The sequence below is a fragment of the Rousettus aegyptiacus genome, unplaced genomic scaffold, assembly GCF_014176215.1.
Source record: "Rousettus aegyptiacus isolate mRouAeg1 unplaced genomic scaffold, mRouAeg1.p scaffold_m13_p_15, whole genome shotgun sequence".
Taxonomy (NCBI): domain Eukaryota; kingdom Metazoa; phylum Chordata; class Mammalia; order Chiroptera; family Pteropodidae; genus Rousettus; species Rousettus aegyptiacus.
In genome coordinates this window covers 36,932,617-36,950,491 of record NW_023416290.1, presented here as the reverse complement: position 1 = coordinate 36,950,491, position 17,875 = coordinate 36,932,617, and the positions used below count along the sequence as shown (strand labels likewise).

At 34.6% G+C, this 17,875-nt stretch overlaps 1 protein-coding gene across 2 annotated transcripts in view; it reads left to right on the top strand.

Annotated features, from left to right (window-relative positions):
• LRP12 (LDL receptor related protein 12) overlaps positions 1 to 17,600 on the top strand; it is a 68,215-nt gene extending 50,615 nt beyond the window's left edge. For both annotated transcript variants that reach the window (XM_016147456.2, XM_016147455.2), the window contains 4 exons: positions 5,272 to 5,474; positions 7,033 to 8,137; positions 9,551 to 9,683; positions 13,245 to 17,600. In XM_016147456.2, coding sequence (XP_016002942.1) covers positions 5,272 to 5,474; positions 7,033 to 8,137; positions 9,551 to 9,683; positions 13,245 to 14,111 — 2,308 coding nt within the window. In that variant the 3' untranslated portion in view covers positions 14,112 to 17,600. The remainder of the gene's footprint in view (positions 1 to 5,271; positions 5,475 to 7,032; positions 8,138 to 9,550; positions 9,684 to 13,244) is intronic.
• The last annotated feature ends 275 nt before the right edge of the window (positions 17,601 to 17,875 follow it).

Below are 17,875 nucleotides of genomic sequence, written 5' to 3'. Positions count from 1 at the left end.
ATTTCACAAGGAAGCTGCACTTAAAAACCAAGTACAGTACTGAAATGCAAAACAAAACCAGAGGTGAGCGCCACATTTAAATGAAGATTTCCCAGATTCTGGAAGGAGTTAATGAATTTGGATTTACACAGCCTAATAAGATCAGAAAGTGATTTTAGTAGTTGTCCTAGTTTTTACTGAAATTATTATCATGGTAATACCGAAGTTATTATGTACATATACACAAAGATAGTCAAATTTTACTTGTGAATATTAATGGAAAATCTTAAGTAAATTGTTCAAAAGACTTTTTATACCATTATCAAATGCAGTTCATTTAGATATGCAAATGAGTCAATGTTAGGAATTTTTAATTAATTTACTATATTAACAAGTCCAAGTATAATTATCTAGAATAGATAGACGTTTTAAAGCATTTTGGTAAAAAGAAAACCAACATTCACTCCTGAGTTTAAAATGAAATTAAAAGCTAGATAAAATAGGGAAACTAAAATTACAGACTATAAACAAATAATACTTAGAACTCTTCTTATAAAAATAGTTGAAGATGGTGATATAAAGGCATTTTTACTTCACTCCCTTCCTTTGAAACCTTCCAAAATCAACAAAGTCTGCCTTATCCATAGAGGATGAAGTCTGGGCTCTGGTTCCCTGCTTGAAGCCAGGAGCGGAGTCAGGATAATTTGCCCATGAAAGGAGGCTGAGAAGAACTTCCACTAACCATTGCCTGAAGTTGTGTGGGGCTGAGAGCTTAGAGATGTGTGAGGACATACCCTAACAAATAGGAATTTTACTCAGTCACATACTGACTCTCCCTGACAGGGTCTGTAATACGCTGAGCCACCATGTTAAGACAGGCTCTGGAATGTAGACCCAGGTGGTGGTAGCTACAGAAACATACAGGAGAATCTAGAGGGACAGAAGATTTTTTTAAAAGAGAGCACCAGAAAACGTGTAAAATAAGCCTGCAACCCAGATTTCCAGAATGTATGAAAAAAAGTTTAATACTAACAAAAACAGCCAACAAAATTAAATTGGAACACAAATTTACTCTAGATACTGTAAACTTCAATATAGCAGTTTTTCTTAATCTTTTTTATGCTATGAACTCTTGGTAGTTAGTTGAAACCTGTAGATCCTTTCCCAGAATAATGTTTTAAATTCATAAAATAAAATACATAATGTTACAGAGGGAACCAATTATATTGGAATATAGCTATGAGATATTTTTTAAGATTTGTCATATAGTTATATATATTTATTAACATTAGCAAGCAAGCGATGATTCTGACAACGACTGAATTTCAAAGTGGTTTGGACTGTAAATAGTTATTCCAGATGCCTATTAAAACTGAAATGCAATGTGAAATTATATGTGATTTCTATTGGTGATAGAGTGATAGGTACTATAAATGTAAATATTATCATGGTTTGTTGTTTATATTCATAAGTGAAAAGAATGCAAAATTTCAGTTAAGATATTGATGAAAATCAGTATGTAAATTTTCCACCAAATTGAGAGAATAAAAACACATTCTTACTTGAACTTTATTAGAACAAATGTGTTTTAGTATTTGAAATATAACATCTAAAGATAACTACTAAAAAAATAGAAATAGCACCTAGTAGAGGAAAAAGTACTTTTTAAAAAGGCAAAATCCTAGTAATACAAAAGAAGACAGGAAAGGAAGAAATAGAGAACTCTCCCAAATAGAAAGGCTAGTCAATAGAAAACTCATTTAACTTTTAAAAGACAGACCTTATGGAAACGTTTATAATAGCATACCTAAAACAAAACTAATGCAGAAAGTCTAAAAAAGGGGGATAGAAAAAGATAAGCCTTGTAAATACCGATCAAGAGAAAGCTAATGTAGGGAGAGTAATATCAGATGTGAGTGAGCTTAAGGCACAAAATATTCGTAATGGTGAAGTGATCCACTAGGAAGGCAGACTTGTGGTAAACCTTGTAACCTTGTGTACCTAATATCACAGCGTAAAATACACGTGGGGAGTTACCAAGCAAGCTTGACTAATTCACAGTTACAGTGGAAGTTTATACATATCTCTTTGATTAGAATTTAATAGAGTGAACAGGAAAAAATTAGTAAAGATACAGAAGATCTGATAAAATTAATTAGCTTAATCTAGTAGGAGCATGTTTTATATACTAGTATAATGTTTTTACCTATTTCAATGAATAGAGAATACATATTCTTTCAAAGACATATGGAACATTTATTTTAAAAAATTTTGTTATATCACAAAGTAATTCTGAATGCACATCTAAGACTTTATCATTCAGATTGTGTTCTCTGGCAACAATGCAGTTAAGCCCACAATAAAAAAACAGGTGAGGGGGCGGAATAATACCCACATTTTTGGAAATTTATTACTAAATAACTTCTGTATTAGAGACAGAAATCACAGTGGAACACACAAAATATTTTTAAATGATATGTTTGTTTCCATAGTGAAAGTATTACAGATTAAAACTATTGGAAGATAATTGAAAGAATATTTACAGAAAAATATACAGCTTTAAGGCATTGATTTAAAACTTACTTTTATGAATCTTAAACATTTTAGTGGATTAAAAGTATGTTAAGGGATTCCCTAGCTTGAAGGGCATTAGCTTTCCCATAAAGAATTATCAACTTTGGATAAAATGTTTAAAAAAAAAAAAAAAACCCTTTGAAGGCACTGGTGAGTAATCAAAAGCTGGAAGAAACTACAGGGGGTTCAGACTTTTGAAAGAAGGAAACCACAGTGGATAAGACGTTTGTTTCCCGTCGGCTTCCCAGTCCATCGTAATGGAGAGACTAGAACTCAGTCACATCGCCACAGCATCAACTGGAGGTGTCAGAGGATGGAGTCTAGGCTGCCAGAGTGCCTGGAAATTGAAACAGCAAACCCTAGAAATGAGAGAGCAACAAAGCAGGAAGCCCTGTATCAGCACATAAATTCTCAAATCTTTGGCTGGCCCCAGAACCGCATTTTTAAAAGAGACTAGAAGGAGCCCAGTAGGACAAGACCTGCAAGGCTTTCCGCTGCTATGCACTGTGGCTGAGGCCGTTCGGGTTTGATCCCTGTCCATCACAGCGGAGGCAGAGTTCGTCATTTGAAATCTGCTGAGTTTGAGGGGCTTGGTAAATTCCTTCAAGTTCTTTTTTGAACCCTAGAGATACTATACTTTATAAAAACAATGTCATAAAATTAAGAGTTCACCTTAGACTAAGGACAAAGTTGAACAAACTCACAAAGTATAAAACCAAACCCCCACAAGTTCAGGGTAATCAGACAGTAGTTTAGCTGCATAATAGAACAAAAATTAGTATAAGAATCTCAACCTATCCCCAAGACACACAAAAATCAATTCAAGATAAATGCTAGGTATGAACGCAAAAACTAAAACTCTAAACTATTAGAAGACATTACTGAATATCTTTGATCTTGGGGTAGGCAGAGGTATCTTAGAGCACTAAAAGCACTAAACATAAAAGAAAAAAATGATAAATTAGGTTTCATCAAAACAAATTAAAAACATATGCTCATCAAAAGATACCATTAAGAAAATGAAGACAATCTATGCAGGCTAGAAGAAAATATTAGCAATATTTGTATCATACAAAGGACTTGAATCAAGACTATAAAAGGAATTTTTGTAACTCAAGAAGAAACCCCATTTTTTTAAAATGAGCAAAAGACTTGAACAGACACTTTACAGAAGATATAAGAATGGCCAATAAGCACAGAAAAGATGTTCAATATTGCTCTTCTTCAAGGAAGTGTATGTAAAACCACAACGAGAGATGCCATTTCATGCCCACTAATTACTAAAATTAAAAAGACCTATAGTAACTGTTAGAATGTGTGTAAATGTACGGATATCTTTCATAACAGATATACTCCAGACAGGTACAATTTTATACCATTAGAGAGCTCTTTGAAAAATAAGAGTAATTTTTAATGGATGAAGGATATAATAAGGCAATTCACAGGAAAAGAAATAGAAGTAGCTAATAAACATAGGAAAAAGTGTTTCAGTCTCAGTAAATAAATGCAAAATAGGACAATAATAATCTTTTTTCCACCTTATTCGTAACAATTTTTTTTAATTAGAATATTTTATTTTGCCAGAGTTGTGAGGTATAAGATACTTTCTACACACTCAGTGGAATTGCGATTGATATAAACATTTTTCTTAGTGTCTGTCACATTTAAAGTGTGATTGTCTTTTGACTTAGCAATTCCACTTGTAGAAAAGTATGACCCAGAGAAGTGCTTAGATATGTGTATCAAGAGAGATACATGGATAAAGATTCTTCAGAGCATTGTTTATAATAGTGAAAATCTGGAACAATCAAATCATCTATCAGTCTTTGTTACAGTTATTCAGAATATTTGAAGAGGAAATATCCTGGTTTAATAATCCTTGGATAGTTAAATTGTCACAGCGTAAGGCAGAGGCAGATGAAGTCAGATCTTCACTTTTTGGTGACACACGTTACTGGAAAACGATATTTTGGTTTCTCTTTTTTCATAGCAATGACTAGTTTTGTATGTGCTCTTATTTACTTGACTTTGTTTTGCCCTTTACTCATGTCCGTATTTTAAGAACTACAAGATAATGTTTGGCAATATAGTAACATTTTAAAAAGTATTTTCAGACTCTGGGACTTTTTACTGAAAAATTTGTTCATTTTCTTTCTTTTTCTTTTTCTTTCTTTCTTTTCTTTCTTTTCTTTCTTTTTTACTTTGCTCAGATTTGTGCCATTTGCTCTCCTGAAAATGTAAGCTACAGACTTTTCACTAAGCAAGCAGATGAACCAGTCTAATCTAGGAGAAGGCTGACTTTTCCTGTGTGTACTTCAGTTCATCAGATTATAGAGTAATATTTTGAGTTCAAACACAGAACAATTTAGTGTGTTCTGAATTAGAAGTGGTCTTTCCTAAACATATACACACAGAAAGAAGAAAAGGAAAAAGGTGCCCACCGTCATCTGTTTCTTAGCAATGTTTTAGAATCTGACATTACTTACTTACAAAGAAGTATTACTCTGGAATCTGGGAAAGAGATACAAATATTAGGAATGTAGAAGCAGTATTATTATTTGTTGATGATATGGCTGTATGTCTGGAAAACCCAGGAGAATCAATAACTATATGGAGGCTTTTAATAAAGTCCTCAGTTATGTTTTATTATGATAATTTTCTAAACCTTTTTTCCAAAATTACTCTTTCAAATACCCCTTTCTGACTTTTTATTTGTAGTTTTCAGGATTTTGATATTCAAGGATCCAGAAGATGCAGTTTGGACTGGCTGACTATAGAAACATACAAGAATATTGAAAGTTACCGAGCTTGCGGCTCCGCAATTCCCCCGCCATATATTTCTTCACAAGACCGCATCTGGATCAGGTTCCACTCTGACGACAGTGTCTCTAGAAAGGGTTTCAGACTGGCATATTTTTCAGGTGTGATTTTTTTCATGTTAGTTTCAGGTATACAGTACATTGGTTAGACATTGATATAGTTTATGAAGTGATCCCCCTAATTACTCTAGCACCCCAGGTGTGTTTTTAATAAGACACTGATCAGAATTCTGTAGTATTAACTGCCCAGTCACTTCAGCCAGGTCTTCTAATACTGTCCATTTAATTGTGACCAAGTTCTCAAGGCAGTTGTGATTGAAGAATTAGAAACTAAAAGTTCAGGTGCCTTAGAGCTGAGTCTTAAAAAGGTGTTTTGTATAATCCTAACAAAATGATTAATTTTATAAACTAAGGTCAATTTTCTTATAAATATTTTAAATACATTTAGTTTAAAAGACCTTTTTCTCCCTCTGGTGCTTACCCATATTCCGAAAATTACTTAAGAATTTTTTTGTGTGTTTAAGAATTACCATTGTCTTTACAAAAAGACATACTGTTTCACCTTCATAGTTCTTAGTTTCAGAAGTCTTGCTTTGCTATTTATAAACTTTATCCGGAAAGGGTGACCACATCACACAAATGTGAATAACTCAAATCACTAGAGTTATGTCTAGTTTTTCCTGAAAATAATTTCATATCTTCTGAAATTATAAAATCTCCTTTAGCAAACATATACTGCATTTCCTTTTTGTTCTTCAAAACAAGTCTCGTAATATTTATTTAGGTTCTGGAGCACATTTTTTGTCACCTACTTACAAAAAACAAGTCTTTAATGAAAAAGTAAACTTGGCCCAATATTGTCAGTTTATGGATTTAATGTTTGGTTTTCTTACCCTACCTCATTATTGTTTTATATTTAGGATGTTACACTAAGATAATTAGAATTTTATAAGCATTTTAGTTTTTTCTGTCTCCTTCCCCTATTTTGATGAATAAATTTATACCTTTAGCTCATGCAATATTTTTCAGTTATGTTAAAACAATAGAAATTATAAGATGGAAGTGCTGTGTTATGATTACATGAAACAAACAGTAAAAAGTTAATCTTATAATCTTAGCAAATATGCAAATAAATAATGGGCTTGCAAAATAAGCTATGATATATACAGCAAAATATTGTGTGTTACATATATATATTCTTATATATATAAACAACTAGAAAAGAATATGAAAAAATGGATTTGAAAAGGTAGTTATTATGGATGAATTTTTTTTATTTCAAAATGTCTACCGTTTTGATGTTTATGCAACAGGTTATTTAAAATTCTAAGGCAATATATCCTAATTGTTCATGTATCTTATTTTATTAGATGTTCTTTAGTAAAGTAACTGAGAAAACAGGATTGGTTACTTCTCTTTAGAACAAACTACAAAGATCTTTATGAAATGAGTCATGAATGTTTAATAAATTAAATTGTTGAATAATTAGTGAGCCAATATTAATTTTCCGTGAGAACTTAACCTGCTTTTTAAAACAAAATTTTTTAAACCCTTTCACTTTGGCTTAATCAACATTTATTATAAAAATATCATTTGCTGTTATATATCATTTAAAGAGTATGGTTTTTGCTCCTTAACCTCTCCACCTCCCTCCTCCCAGGGAAATCTGCGGAACCAAACTGTGCCTGTGATCAGTTTCGTTGCGGGAATGGAAAGTGTATACCAGAGGCCTGGAAATGCAACAACATGGACGAATGCGGAGACAGTTCTGATGAAGAGACCTGCGCTAAGGAGGCTAATCCTCCAACGTCTGCTGCTTTTCAGCCCTGTGCTTACAACCAGTTCCAGTGTCTATCTCGGTTTACCAAAGTTTACACTTGTCTCCCCGAATCTTTAAAATGTGACGGAAACATCGACTGCCTTGACCTTGGAGACGAGATAGACTGCGACGTGCCGACTTGTGGGCAGTGGTTAAAATACTTTTATGGTACTTTTAATTCTCCCAATTATCCAGACTTTTATCCTCCTGGAAGCAATTGCACCTGGTTAATAGACACTGGTGACCATCGTAAAGTCATTTTACGCTTCACAGACTTTAAGCTCGACGGTACTGGTTATGGCGATTATGTCAAAATATACGATGGGTTGGAGGAGAACCCGCACAAGCTTTTGCGTGTGTTAACTGCCTTTGATTCTCACGCACCTCTTACAGTTGTTTCTTCCTCTGGACAGATAAGAGTCCATTTTTGTGCCGATAAAGTCAATGCTGCAAGGGGATTTAATGCCACTTACCAAGTAGACGGCTTCTGTTTGCCATGGGAAATACCCTGCGGAGGGAACTGGGGGTGTTACACCGAGCAGCAGCGCTGCGATGGCTACTGGCATTGCCCAAACGGGAGGGACGAAGTCAACTGTACCATGTGCCAGAAGGAAGAATTCCCGTGTTCCCGAAACGGTGTCTGTTATCCTCGTTCTGATCGCTGCAACTACCAGAATCATTGCCCAAATGGCTCTGACGAAAAGAACTGCTTTTTTTGCCAGCCTGGAAATTTTCATTGTAAAAACAACCGTTGTGTGTTTGAAAGCTGGGTGTGTGATTCTCAGGATGACTGCGGTGATGGCAGCGATGAGGAGAATTGCCCGGTGATTGTGCCTACCAGAGTCATAACTGCAGCTGTCATAGGGAGCCTTATCTGTGGTCTGCTGCTCGTCATTGCGTTGGGATGTACCTGTAAGCTTTACTCTCTGAGAATGTTTGAACGGAGGTTAGTATCAAGACAAAACTATAGGGTTTATGTTCTCTTCCATAAAAACATGGCCCAGATAGTCACAACAAGTACTTTAGTGTGATTAGCAGTAGTCGTATTTTAGAAATAGGTATTGTTTATGATTTATAAAATTAGTGATCAGTATTTACCACTTTCTATTTTCAGGTTAATCTGATTTGTGGGCATTTCACAAAGTATAGCTCTTAGTTTTGGTTTTTTGACCTGTGTTTTTATAAATATTAATAATTTCTGATATTTGAGAACCTACTGTGTTCAAAGCACTATACAGATGAATAGAAAATCAGTAAGATATAATCTCACAGTTTACAATTAGAAGGAAGGAATTGGTGGTTGGAATAAGATGACAAAAATGTACATGTTTTAAGAGTTATAAAACAAAGTTGTATAAAAGTCAAAAGATAACTAATCGGATAGGAAGCCAATGGAAGGGCTTTCACTGAAGAAGTGCCATTCGAAACCTGTGAGTAGTGTAAATGGGAAAAAGGTTTTGTAGCTGAAAAAATAGCCTGGGAAAACGCATAGCAGTGGGAATGCCAGCATGGCTAGGAGAGTGAGCACATCATTCACTTGGTCCAAAGATAACATACATATAAAGAACTAATAGGAGATTAGACCGAAGACAGGGCTGGTGTCATGTTGCAGAGCTCAGTGAGAGCCACGCATCAGAGTTCTTAAGTAAGTAAGAAAACGTTAGACACTAGAGGGTGTCCTTTGGGGGAATTGTCTCCCACGTGGTGGAGGATAGACTGGGCCTTGAGGAAGCTGGTGGCAGAGAGGCCCCCTAGGAATCTGATGTGGAGACAATGACCCTCAGTCCCGGGAGGGTTACAAATAAGAGATTCAGCCCAGAACTGCGTGTACCGGACAGCTGAGAGCATAGACGCACACAGATGCACAGTATCATGGTACCATGCTGCATTTTTCTTTGGGCAAGTAAAAATGGCCAGAAAACTTTACAACATTGCACCATAAGACACATTGAAGAGTCAGATGTCTTTCAGATGTCTTGAATTCAAGAACCGGTTGTTCCAGAAAGTGTATTGGTGACTTATTTCACTCTTTTCCTTATCTGAAAAATAAATTTGTCAGACTTGGTGAATAAAGTATCTTCTAAGAGTTTTCAGTACTTTCACCGAAATCCTCCAGCCTCCTCTGTTTTAGGGGTTTGAAGACCTAGCACCTTTACTTTTACAGGGTTTTCCAGGCTCCTGTGTAAAGCTTGTATTTTCAGTGTAGGGGTAGTATAGATATCAGAAAATGTTGGTTGACAATGCCTTTAAAATTATCTCTCATATATATTAAGTTCACATTTTTTAAATTATTGATTTAAATTTTTTTCTTTGGCTTGCCTTTCGTTAACCCTTTTTATTCCCTTATGTCTTCTCCAAGATCATTTGAAACACAGTTGTCAAGAGTGGAAGCCGAATTGTTAAGAAGAGAAGCTCCTCCTTCTTATGGACAATTAATTGCTCAGGGTTTAATTCCACCTGTTGAAGATTTTCCTGTTTGTTCACCTAATCAGGTATGTTACAGTTCATGATTTCTATTTTAGTACCTCTTAAAAGGAAATCTGTGCTTTACTGTATGGTAAAAGGACCCTTGACTATGTCAAAAGTTTTGCGGTGAAATCAAGGATTAAATATATAGAGGATTTGAAATTATAATTGTCTGTATTTTAACAAATACTACAAAAACATACTTTTTATTCTTCTGATTTGGTTTTGTGGTTCTTAAGTATTTTACAGTTTAGGATAATTTAGTTCATTAAAACTAAAAGCAAAGTTTTCCAGATTGTTTTCTACTTCAACAGAACATTTAGAAAAGTTAAGAATGAATACTAAAGTTAACATGCTAAGAACGTATTAGTAACCAGTAATAAGTTAACAGTAATTGCAAGGAGGTTTGCATTTCTACCTGGCTTGAGGGAAAACTTTTTCACAGCTGGGTTTTACAGTGTTTAAGAATCCATACCATTTTCTTTAAATAGTAGCTAGCTTATTAATGTTTCAAAGTCTTTAAATTTCTGTTAGCGATTTTTTAAAAAATTGTTTTTCAGTGATAAACATTTAAATTGTAAATTCATCCAGAAACATTTATAAAAATTGCCTTCAGTATTAGAATTAAGAAAATTTGAAAAGCAATAATTTCCAGTGATTTAATTTTGTTCAAGATGGAAGACTATTTCCTTTTTGGTAAATGAGATTCCTGATTCCCTTATTTGCATCTTCTGAGAAGTCTTTGGTGGGAATTTGTAGTTTTAAAACATTTTTCTAGATGTAATTTACTAAGTAAATAATTCAGAATTTCCAGTAATTGGAATTTTCTGTGCAAAAGAGGAAAAACTTAAATGTGGCTTCTGTACATTGTTGGCCCTGCCATGGGAGTGCTTCCTTTCAGGTGGGAATGGAGACAAGGCGTCCGTTCCATCCACTGACATCCACCCTTGTACCTTGAGGCTACCCCTCAAGGTCTAGCCAGCTGTGAAGTTGGAGGGGGTACAGTTCACATAAGGCAGTCCTCATTTCTAACACCAGTTGCAAGTTCAGAGTTCCCCAAAGCCATCCTCAGGTTCGGTAACTTCTAGAAGGACTCGGAGGTCCCTGAAAGCAGCTGTGCTCACAATTAGAGTTTATTACAGGGAAAGGGCCCGGATTAATTCAGCCAAAGGAAGAGACACATGGGCAGCGTTTGAGAGAGCACCAAACATGGGTCTCCAGTAGTTTCTGACCCATAAAGTCGGGGCAGTATTATTCTTGATACTAATACTTGATAGTACACAAGGAGTATTGCCAACCAAGGAAGCGCTCCTGAGACTCAGTGCCAGGGTTTTTACTGGGGCCCCATTCATCACAAAGGCATGATTAATTTGCACACAAGGCCGATCTCGGCTTCCGGCCCATCCAGAGATCAACTGATAGTGCTGACTCAAAGCTCCCTCGTCTTACATCATGTTGTTGGTGTGAAACAGAGCCTTCAGCTAAGGCACAGTTTCACTACCTGGCTGACACAAGGCTCTAGTCAATGACCTTTCTATCATAGATCACATTCCAAGGGTTAAGGGCATGTCCCAGAAGCAGGAGATAAAAGTCAGACCTCCCTTTGCATAAGGCTTAATTCTTTACTACATAAGAAACCATTATCTAGGGCCATAATTTACCCTTGTTAAGGGAACTCTATTTCAACAATATTTTAAAAATAAAATATATTGTTGAATGATGAGCTAGATTTTATTCAGTTAATGAGATTAAACTCCCAAGTTAGAAACTTTAGGTAACAGATTATCAAATTTCCATAGCAGTGTTTAAAAAGAAAGTCTCCTGAATTACCATCTCATTTAAAATAGAAATGCTTTCCAAGGAATGCTTTCTTCCGCATCATAAACTGAAGAAATATATAAAATTATTTTTGAAACATTCCTAAGATCCCTCGTAGAATCCATCCAGTGTTAAATTGGCAGTTTTTAATTAAACAGACTTAAGAGAGCTTTACCTCACTCTGACAGAGTGTAATGTTAAAAACGCATCCAAGTGTGCCGAAGGCGTTGTTGATCTTGACGGGTGGTAGATGGAAGGGAAGGATATCTGAGGAGCCTTTCATTCATTGCTGAATGTACCAACACTGTGCTCACACAAAGCCTTAGAATGTCAGCACTAAACCACTGGTGAGGGCCAGACTCGTGGAGAAGTTCATTAGGGAAGTCAACCACTTTTTTTCCCCCTAGTTAGGTGAAAAATCTTACTCTTCATATAGCAAATCTATGTGTGCTGATATCCACATTTCTTATTGGCAGTTTGTGCTTTATTAAAGCCAGACTATGAAATAGTCCTATGATAATGACTTCTTAGCTTTCTGCGAGTTATATTCCTAAGATTGTGGTTGAAAGGCCTAAATGGAAATCACAAATAAATTCAATACCAGCCATGAAGGGAGACAGAGAACACACATTGCCACATCGTCCTTGTTTTCATCTTTATCCTTTGTGAGGGGAAGGGCAAGAGCCATTCATTTTGACAGAGGAAAACTATTTGAAGGAGAGTGTGGAGTCACCATTGTTTCCTGGAAATACTATATTTTCAATATTTAATTCCAGATGGATGAAAAAGCTATTTATCTCAAATTTGAATACTCCGTTTTATAACCACTAGATGGAGCTTAAAGACTGTTTTTATATAAATGCTGTAGAGTTTGTTTTAAGTAATCCATAAATTCATTCATCTAGAAAAAAGTAGATTTCCTTTCAGTTGGGCAGTATGTACTGCCCAGCTTTACTTTTAAGTCACTCCCGTATGTACTAATTAAAAATCACCGATTTCAAAGACTACAGATATAATTTATGCTTAACACGAAGCTGTAGAAAATAAAACTTAATCTTTAAAGATTAAGAAGGAATTCAGATGTCTCAGATACTATCGTGTAGTTCTATCAACAAATTAATTTCTTTAGCTTTGTTTCCTGTGCTGTATTACAAGTATTGTTTCTTTAGTAAATCCTGTGCTGTATAACAAATGTATTAATTCCTTTTTTATAAATCCTCATTATTCATTATTCAACAAGTCCTTGAGAACTAGCTGTGAAATATAATTTTCACATGTTTTAAAAAGTTTCGACTTCATAAATCAAGTGTAACTTGTTCTATGTTAAAAGAAAAGAAAAGAAAAGAAAAAGCAGGCCAAGTGTTTAGTTTCCATACTGCATTAGGTCATTTAGTGAATAAGGTTGGACATTCTTCTACCTTCCTAGCTAAAGAAATATAAAATAATTTTATCTTCCAACTTCGATACACTTTTAGGATTGGTTACTATTTGAAGTTTTGAAATAAAATAGTTGTTATAATATATATCATATATTTAAAGTTGCATATAAAAAATGAAGTATCAAGAAAATCTTAAACACAGTGAGCAGTGGTTCCAGTTATAGATCAGATTCTGTAGTGGGTTGAACCTGGACAGGTAAGAAAACTTTATTCATCCTGCATAGATCCTAACAATGAGTAAGAATTTTTAGCCACACATTCTTATTTGAAGGGTGTTTTCCATCTTAGTATTCCGTTGTCAGCTATCTTAAGGATCTCTTTTTTTTGTAGGCGTCTGTTTTGGAAAACCTGAGGCTAGCTGTACGATCCCAGCTTGGATTTACTTCCATCAGGCTTCCTATGGCAGGCAGATCCAGCAACCTTTGGAATCGTATTTTTAATTTTGCACGATCACGTCATTCAGGGTCATTGGCTCTGGTCTCAGCAGATGGAGATGAGGTTGTCCCTAGTCAGAGCACCAGCAGAGAACCTGAAAGAAACCATACTCATAGAAGTTTATTTTCGGTGGAGTCAGACGACACAGACACAGAAAATGAGAGAAGAGATACGGCAGGAGCATCCGGTGGGGTCGCAGCTCCTCTGCCCCAAAAAGTCCCTCCCACAACCGCAGTAGAAGCCACAGTGGGAGCAAGTGGAAGTTCCTCAACTCAGAGTACCCGAGGTGGTCACCAGGATAGTGGAAGGGATGTGACAAGTGTGGAACCTCCAAGTGTGAGTCCAGCGCGTCAGCAGCTCACGAGTGCACTAAGTCGTATGACTCGGGGGCTGCGTTGGGTACGTTTTACGTTAGGGCGATCAAGCTCTGTAAATCAGAACCAGAGTCCTTTGAGACAACTTGATAATGGGGTCAGTGGAAGAGAAGAAGACGACGATGTCGAAATGCTGATTCCAGCTTCTGATGGAGCTTCAGACTTTGACGCGAATGACTGCTCTAGACCTCTTCTTGATCTTGCCTCAGATCAAGGACAAGCCTTTGGACAACCATATAGTGCAGCAAACCCTGGAGGAAGGCCAAGTCATCGAGACGGCCCCTGTGAGCGCTGTGGCATCGTCCACACTGCCCAGATACCCGACACTTGCCTAGAAGCAGCATTGAAAAATGAAACCAGTGATGATGAGGCGTTGTTACTTTGTTAGGTACGAATCACGTAAGGGAGAGTGTGTAGGAGTTGGAGCAATATCCATTTATTGTTTTGTAACTTTACAATTAAATTGGTTTTAATTTAAAGAGAAAAAAGATGCAGGGTGATTTCTTATTATTATATGTTAGCCCGCATGGTTAAATTAAACAATTTGTAACTCTATGAACTGTAGAGTTTGCTGTTTTAGCAACTAAAAATGCATTATGTATTCATATTGTTCAGTAATGTTCTTCCATTTGTTTCTAATTGTTTTTATCCTAGTACTGTAGTTTACAGTAGAAATATGGCTGCTGAAACTCATTTGACTGTCAGTTTATTTATCCTACGTTAAAACGTTTGTACAAAATACCTTCTTTTAATTGAACCCTTTATGCTTTTGCCAGTACATCTTGTAACTTAATAGACTAGATGTTAAAGTTGTTAAATGTCCTCCCGAGGGAAAAACCCTTATACTCACCTGTGTTTTTATTTGTATAACATTCATCTAAATATAATTGGATTTCATCACAATAAGAGCTTGTCAAAGGGAGAAAAAACTGTCTAAAAATTTTTCTCTTATGTTTAACATGCAGTGATGTAAATTTAGATAGATAAATTAATGGCAAAAACAAAACTTTTATAGATTTTGTAATATTAACTTTAATATACTAATATGGTACAAACCAAATTGTAAAATCCCAAGTTATTTCTTTTTTCATCTCTATTTAGGGACAGAATTAAGTGGATGAAGATGTTCTACTATGCATTAAATCTTGAACTTTATCAAATATGTACAAAAATTGTACAAGATAAGTTCCAACTGGTAATGTCTTTCCCTGATATGGGGTTATGCTTGTATTGGACCCTAGGGATTTGCACTAAAATCATACCAAGGTCTCAGATGAGTTTAGTGCGTACGCACTATCACTTTAAATACTATTATTTGCTACCACAATGACTATATATTTCCATAGCTTTTGGGGGGCGGGGCGGGGATCAGAGGGGACATTTTTATTACAACTTGAAATTGCTTTGCTGATTTTATATTTATTTGTTGTATTTAAAGACTGCATTATTGTAAGAAAGTAAGTTTTTCAATATATTTTATTCGTGAGGGGGATCATTGCTACATGTTGAAAAACAAATTAAGAAAATATTCAGATCACCCCCTATTTTAAGTAGACTGATTTGCAAACCCCATATATTATTTTTATTGTCAATTCCTGTTTATTTATTCTTTAGCTGTCTGTTTTAGTAGCTTAATGATTGAGTATGAAAAATGTATTTGTGTGTGATTATTGCTATTTATTAAATTTTAAATACTTTGCTGAATGTCATTTTAAAGCATGTTTGAGGTCTTGTGTATTTGTCATGTTATGCTGTCAGGAAGAACTGACTGAAATGTTTTAATATGTATCAAAAATTAAAATAACATTTTTTTGTATTGCCTTGAGGTACTTTTTAAATCAAAGTTTCTCCTTATTTTTTTTGTTGTTGTTTGTTTCTTTTTGGTGCATATACACATTCAGGTCATAAAATATGTAGTGTGTCTAGAAGAAAAATTAAAGGGAGGGATATTCTTCCTTAACCGCTTTATAGAAAAGTAGTAGCTTGTACCAGTACTGGAGGATAATAATCCCTAAGGACCTGAATATTATTTTGCCTTTGAAAAAAAATGACTCTGATTGATGTATCTTCAAAGATGGAGTAACTCAATCAGTTCTCTTATATTATTTTTAGATGCATTTCAGACCCCTATAGAATATATTGCCATGAACAAGTTTTTTTGGTTTTGTTTCCTGCTATGTGTTTCAGTTTTTTTTAATTAATAAATCTTCCTGATTCAAACAGTAAAAAAGTAAGTCTCTCTCTTACTACTGACGCCCATCTTTTAGGGAAAAAAATCAATTTGAATATCAAATGTATAGTGAGGTATTTCTTTTATTTAATTTTTCACATTTAAATCATTGCTCTATCCTAAATTTAAGTCTACTTTTTTCCCCCCAGGTTATCCTAGTTATTCGAAAGCTGTTTATTAAATAAATCTATTCTTTTCTTAATATTTGAATTTACCCTTTTATCATATAATAAATTTCCTTATCATTTGGATATGTTTCTAGACTCAAATTCTATTGTCTTCAGTTTATCCGCCTTTCCTTTTTTTTTTGTATGAGTCCTACACTGTTTTAATAACTGTAATTTAAAAATATTATTGCTTATTTTCCATTCGAACTTTGAATTCCACGAAACAAATCCCACGGTACTTTCATTGTTTCGGACAGCTTTACTTTTATAGATTAACTTAGGGAAATTTGACATTGTCATTCTAAAGCTTCAGTGTAAATCATGGTACCCTATCTAAAAATGGTTCCTGTTCAAGTTTTTTTGTTTACATTTCACTTTACAGCTACCTTGTACATTTTTCAAGAGTTCATTCTTAGACATTTCATTTTTGTTACCATTGTTAAGGACGTTTTTTCTGTTTGTAGTCTGATTTTAGTATATATGAAAGTAAATGATTATGTTAATATTCTACTCAGCTACCAGACTCCCATTTTCTTATAGTTTTTAATAGTATTTCTGTTAATTTTTTGTGTTTTCCAGTTGCACAGTCATGTCTTCCAATTTGCATACCTCTTTATGTCTTAATTGCATTGTCTAGTACATCTACAGTTATGTTAAATATATTGGCTATAATGAATTGGGTTGAGATAGGTATATTTAATTACGTTAAGGAATGTCCATTGATCCTTATTTTTTAAAAAATTAGGAATGCATGTTGAATTTTATCACATGCCTTTCATTATCCTATATGGAAATGACTATATGATTTTTTTCCTTTGATCTTTTAATATGATAATTATATTAATATATTTTATAATTTTGAACCATCATTGCTTTCCTGAAATAAGCTCAACCACGTGTATTTTTCTTTTAGTATATTGCTAGATTATTTCATATTTTAGTATATTTACATTGGCCAATAGTTTGTATGTGTGTATGTGTGTTTGCATGCTATCTTTAAAATATTGTTGATGCTGGTGAATCTGGAAATTCCTCTCCTTTTCCTGTGCTCTAGGACAGTTTAAATCGCACTGGAATTTTGTTCCTTAAAACTTTAGTGAAGTTATCTGAGTCTGATGGTTGTATGGCAAAGAGCTCTTTGACAACATTTTTGGTATCTTCTGTGGTAATTGGTCTGTGTAGTTGGCTGATGAGATTTTCACTGCAGTCATAAACCATCCATTTCATCCAGTCGTTCGAATTCATTTGCCTACAGTTGGGCAAAGTTATCTCTTCCTCTTCTGTGCACATGCCCCCACCCCTTATGTATTACATTTGTTCCCTTATTTTCTTAATTAAGATAGCTAACAGTTTACCTATTTTATTGTGGGTTTTTTTTGTTTGTTTCCCTCAAAGTGGTATGCCTTGAGTGTCTCCATTCTATAATTGTTCTGTTTGCCAATGAATTGATTTCCACTTTAATAAATGTCCTGCTTTTTTCTTTCCTTAGTTTATTTTGTTGTTTTTTTCCTAACTCCTTGAGTTAGCACTTCATTCATTCATTTTTATTCTCAATAGTAGTATTATGAGATTTAAAGTGTGGACTTAATTTTGAGCACTGTTTTAGCTGAATCATATGTGGTGGTTTATCATTTTATATTCTAGATGTTCTGAAATTTCAGTTTTTATTTCTTTAACCCAAAAGTTATATTTAAAAAAGGCTTCTTCCTTTTTTTTTTTTTTTGCTGTTTTTTTCCCCCCAAATAATGAGATATT